At 38.3% G+C, this 5,815-nt stretch overlaps 1 protein-coding gene across 1 annotated transcript in view; it reads right to left on the bottom strand.

The window, feature by feature from the left end:
- Positions 1–163: 163 nt before the first annotated feature.
- LOC108577078 overlaps positions 164–5,815 on the bottom strand; it is a 6,549-nt gene continuing 897 nt past the window's right edge. Inside the window, exons 2-8 of the mRNA XM_017940176.1 lie at positions 5,201–5,313; positions 4,901–5,119; positions 3,809–4,227; positions 2,669–3,374; positions 1,596–1,830; positions 688–897; positions 164–203 (exon numbers count right to left, since the gene is read on the bottom strand). Of these exons, the coding sequence (XP_017795665.1) occupies positions 692–897; positions 1,596–1,830; positions 2,669–3,374; positions 3,809–4,227; positions 4,901–5,119; positions 5,201–5,313 (1,898 nt within the window). The 3' untranslated portion in view covers positions 164–203; positions 688–691. The remainder of the gene's footprint in view (positions 204–687; positions 898–1,595; positions 1,831–2,668; positions 3,375–3,808; positions 4,228–4,900; positions 5,120–5,200; positions 5,314–5,815) is intronic.

Genomic DNA, 5,815 nt, shown 5'->3' with positions numbered 1-5,815 from the left:
TTATCTTTAAACATATGCAGATCGTGTAAAAAAATGTTAAATATTATCCAACGCGTTTAAATAACAAATTCTACATACAAATCTCCTCCGAAAGTCTACAATTTCCCAACATCCGGTGTTCATCCCGTTTCCAAATTGGAGTTTCGCTCGATTTCCCGAGACAGAAAACACGAATTTCTATCTTCTCGAGAGACGTACACGATCTGAAAAATAATTCACATTACTTACAGATAACGTCAGAGACGCGGCGATAAACGATATTAATTCGTTTCTAATATGAAATTGCAAATGTGTAAGCAAGCAGAAATAAAAAGAAATACATAAGAAAGATAACAGTGCCGAGATCGAATTATCGGTAAACGACAAAATTGTGCAATGTCTGTGTATCTGCGATTTTTTTACCTTAGTCGGTTAAATCATCCTACGATGATTATCGAAAAAGTAAAACTTTCCGTAAATAAAGAAGAAGATGAAAGATGTAGCGCGAAGTAAGATACTACCGCGATACTAATAGAACGCTGTTAATTAATTAATATTACTAAAGCACTACACCACTTTGTAATGCAATTCTTTTTACTTGTATTCAAGGTTTTACCGGAAGCTCTAAATTAACAACGGTAATCCTACATTAAGCAACGATTCAGGTTTTAATTAAAGCCTCGCCTGTTTCTGCATAATCTCCCGTACATTTTTAATGTCCCGGAGAAATGCTCGGACTAGTCGGACTGGGAGTCGAATTTCTGCTCGAAACTCTTGGAACACCGACCACATTCGCGAGGTTCTCCACACTTTTCGGAAAGGTCCTAGTGATAATTGCGTGCTCGGGGCCAATTAACGCATCGCCCATCACGCCGAGTCGTACACTGCTTCCGTACCTGTGTAGAGTTATCGACATATCTAAAAAAAATGACGAACACGGGGCGCGCGTTAATGAGCACTGAAAATAAAGCGTCCAGAGAGGAGAGGATATTAATATTCGAAAATATTAATAGAAAAAGAACGAGCAGAATTGGAAGAAAGAAGGCATAAAGAATCGTATCTCGAGTCAACGATAATTAACACGTTCCGTGCCACGATAATTAAACACATTCCGTCTACGAAAATCGCAAGAACATCGAATAGAACATTCGCTCGAATATAAAATTCGGCTTAAGTTCAATTATTATCCACAGTTGTACAGGAGAAAAATTCCATAATGTGTATTTTAACCCATTCGAAATATTCCTCAGAATTTCTAATCGTAGACTACTCATTTTCTTTACTTCAACATCAAGTCAATATCGATTTTAATTTTTACACACTTTTTTCTTTATCTTCATCCGATCTTATCTCTCCGCCAGTGTTTCCAGTACTAATTGGTAATATCAATTTCAGTAAGACGTATGTACACGACGTGGATTGAACAAATAACGAGTCGTTTCTTTCGAATGGATTAAAAAAAAGTTGAAAAACTTCTAAATGTTACGTTTACGCTTTTCTAATTGTCACTTCCGAAAAATCTGACCTCGCAGCTTTCGAGAATACCACGGAACGTGTTAGAAGAACGAGTAAGAAGACGATTTTTGTTAGTGTGAAATCTTTAGTGAAACATTTACTGCAGTTGCCTTGAGGTGGTCTCCAGTACATCACCGCGTCGACGCCTTCCACGGGTAGATCACCGTCTACGTGAGTCAAGGAGAGGGAATACCTTCTCGTTAGCTGATTTAGCATCACTTTGAGCAGCAACGAAGGCAAACAAGAAGAAATCAATCCGCAGGACGCCTCAGCCGCTGTAATGGCGTACATAGCGCTCTGCTTCGATCTCGCATCTCGCACGTTCCTTTGGATGACCTGGAAAATACACGCGTACACACGCGCATTCTTTCAAACGTACACTACACCGACAATGTTGCAAGCTAATAGTAAACGTTCGTTATTGTTCGACGTTTGTTATTTCGTTATCGGCGTTGCACAGCGGAGAACGGAAATAGATGGTAGATAAGCATCGGCAAGAATGAAAATACAGCCAGGAACTTCTGAGAACCCCTTGTTCAAGCTGGATCATCGGCAGTAAAAAGATTGCTGACCTGCGACGCGCAGTGTAATTCAAAGAGAATGGCAGCGTCGGTATTATTGTGCAAGATAACAGGCATAATAAATTGCTAAACCGGGAAAATTGGGTCAAACGCGAGGGACGTATCGTTTGTTACGCAGTTTGTTTTCGTCTCGCGAATTTCACGGAAATTCTCGTACTATATTCTGGTATTTAAACGAAGAAATTGATGTAACTGCGGTGACAAGATTCTCCATGTACAAGATGAGGGAGAGACTTAGTATCAACGGGATTGAAAAATTGTTGAATAACCGCCGAGGAAATTACAGATGTTAAACGTTTCAGCAACTGCGACAGGTAATTAGATCATTATAGCGATTTTTCGCGTGAAGAACGAAGTACCAACGAAACGTAGATTTAATGAAAAAATCGTGAAACATTTAGATACCAAATGCTAAATTGGTCGTGCAAAAGAATCAGGTATAAATATTTGAGGAATAGGAAATTTTTATTTATTTTAGCTTAAGTAAAAAAAAAAAGAGTTAAATGAATGAATAAGATATTGAAATAATCAGAATCTAATAATACTTTTTAGAAAGAAAACGAATTGTTAGTATAATAACGTATCACACAAACCTGTAAGATTTCAACCAGATCATCTTCGAACAACGGTGTCTTCGTAGGTAATGCGAGACACAGAATTCCCCTGGCTTCGTGATTCTGCACAAATATCGTTCTCTGTCTGACGAATTTGCCAGTGGCAAGCACGTCATCCGGTATTCTAACGCCAGAGTGCCGGAAGTACTCTTTGAGAGCGTCGACCGTAGTGGCTAATAAAATTTCAGCTTCCGTCGCCCCCGTCATGTTAGATATCTTGCGAAGAACATCGAGTTCAACCTCCTCGGACCAAGCGACCACCTTTCGACCGCAAGGAGACGTTGTCTGAAGTCGATTCGCTAGTGGATGTTTCTGAAACAGCTCCTCGAATATCGTTTTCGGCGCTTTTATCGCAATCCACGTGATAGAGAACACCTCCATCGTGGCTTGAAATATTAGGGGAACGTAGCACCATAGCATGGAGATTAGAGTGTCTGGATGGTAGTGTTTGTGACGTGATTTCAAGGCTCGTAACTCTCGTACGAGTAATATCGGCGTTTTCAGAATGAATATAACTACCAGATACCAGAGCCATGTAGTGATATTGTGTAATACTTCTAAAGGGTTCAGAGACTTGAATAGCGCACGTATGATCACGGTGTGTTTGAAGTTTCTTTTGTTGGCTTCTCGTTGCAAGATGGAGAAGATTTCGAAAAATTTCGGCCCCTCTCGCTTTGTGTACTGTCTAGAGCAAAAAGGAAAGAATTAGTCGAAAGATGTAATTGATACTTCGTAGTAAGAGTGTGTACTGAATCAATGAGTCAATTTATGGTTAGTGCAAACACTTGTTTAAAAAGAATATTAAAATAGGTTAATTGAAAGAAATTTAAAAGAGTATATAAAAATGACGACACTCGTAAGTTCGCTGTAAAAATTTTTAGCATTAGCCACAACAACAGTCACTTCCCAGTAGCGATACCTAAAAAGTGTCCGTAAATCTGCATCTCGTTAGGGGGATTAAATAATGTCAATCTACCCAGTCATTGTCACTTATGCAACATGGCATTTCGTTTTGGTTATCGCCTCGAGTATAATTTCGCAAAATCGAATTATCCGAAGTTAAAGAGTTATTACTAAAAGAGAAAAAGTAACGCATAATTCAAGAACAGTATTCTATACCTCGTCATCTCCTTCACCGAAGAAACTAGAACTATCACGCCGATTTTTATGCAGTGACATATACCGATCTGCTTCTTTAGAATCTCTGGCCTCTCGTTTGGATCGTTGTTGTATAGAAATTCGTTCCAATAATTGCTGAAGCTCTCCGTAAGCTTCTGATAGAGCTTCGGAAGTGCGGATGGTTCGGAGTAGAGATTCGTGAAAGGGGAATTCGCTTCTTGGCAGGTCCAGCTGTCAGTGGAATATCTCAATGGAAGGAAATCGGCCAGCGCTAAATGCTCTTGTCGAAGAAGTAGATGATGAGCTCTCACGAGACAGATTTGATAGTCGTCTCCGCGGATGTAACACTTTATCACGTGAACTTGCCACGGTGGTTGACCCGGTGGAAAGAACTTCGACGTGAGTTCGCTGACGTAGTCCTAAAATGCATGAATCTACTGCAAATAGCTATATTACAGACTTGCTTGCCTTCGAATGTATCGTTTGAAATCGTGTATCGTGTGAAACACTGTAGTTGAAATATGAAAAAGTGTAAGAAGTCTGTGAAAGAAGAATATGTTACGTTGAAAGGAGTAGAGTACGAAAGTAGACGATGTTCAGCAATAGTTGGTAGAAAATTTAAGGAATGATTCTACAGGCGAAAATGAGACGAAAATCAACGATAACAAAATTGCATTTAAAGCTTTGTTTTTTAGTTATTAACGTTTAAAAATATCCCTGTAACCGAGCAAACCTCCCTACACCAACGAATATAAATAGGGCATCACTGTACCCCTCGGGTCTTGATATGCCCTGCATTCGTTGGTGTAGGGCGGTTTGCTCGGCTACAGGGATATTTTTAAACGTTAATAACTAAAAAACGAAGCCTCAAACGCAATTTTTGTATTCTTGATTTTCGTCTTATTTCAGCTTCTGTATTTGTATACATATAGAGAAGAATACAGACGAGAAATTCTATAGGAAGGTATAGAGTCTGATAGAAAAATAGTTTTGCTAAAAGTTAGAAGCAGGAAACAGTATCGATCGTTTTGAACATGATACAAAGGAGAGAATATTAAGTAGTAATGAAAAAATTGAATTTTTAAAACCGACCTGAATGTTGGACTCTGTGATGGGTCGACCTCTATAAGAACATGGTGAATTTAACAAGTGGTTGTCCACGGAAAACTGATCGAGATCCTTCCACACGTAAAGACCCCATCTTGTAGACAATCCTGCTCGAAGAAGTCTTCTGCATGAAGCCAGATGTATTAAGTGAACGCGAATACCATCTGCGATCGAGTGGCCTTGAATCAGCAAAGTATAAATCCCCTAAATTTGAGAGAAAAAATAGCTGTAAACGTATAACATTGAAATGAAAGAAATTCAATCGGTACAGTGGTTTGAACCTACGTGATTTCGAAATTGATCCAAGATCGTACGAATGCTATTCTCCTCCACGACGACCACGTTTGGATACTTCCATCGTACGAAACGTATCCAACCCTTTCTTACCCACGTCAATACTTCAATTGAAAAGAATAATAATAAATGATGATAAATTCGACAAGATAATGTAAGAAATGTTTTAAAAAATACATGATCGAACTCTAAGGTAAAAAAAAAAAGGTCACGATTCGAAATATTTTCTTCGTTTGAATATTACTATCTACGAAAAATAATATTTTTAATTAACCGTTCTTATACGACTTGTAAAAACAAAAGCATTTGTATGCCGAATAGAGTGTTTTTCCTTTTAAAGATTTCAATTTATCCATCTCTTTCTGAGACACTCTATACATGTAACATTTACCATTTAACTTCAAACAAATTGCCTTCCACTGTTATCTCATTAATTATGTTTACAATAACTCCGAATTATTTCGTATAAAAAGGCTAAAACCTCCGTTCAATATCGTACAAAAATCATTTCCTATCGAACAGTACGAAATTTTTCGTCCATCCAAAGTGCAACGTGCAACGATAATTAGCCGGATATTCGAGAGGAAAAATTGTTACAAGAACTGC

The sequence above is a fragment of the Habropoda laboriosa genome, unplaced genomic scaffold (genome assembly GCF_001263275.1).
Source record: "Habropoda laboriosa isolate 0110345459 unplaced genomic scaffold, ASM126327v1 scaffold486, whole genome shotgun sequence".
NCBI classification, from domain to species: Eukaryota; Metazoa; Arthropoda; class Insecta; order Hymenoptera; family Apidae; genus Habropoda; species Habropoda laboriosa.
Note: the sequence above shows the minus strand (reverse complement) of the source record. Positions and strands in the feature narration are given on the sequence as shown.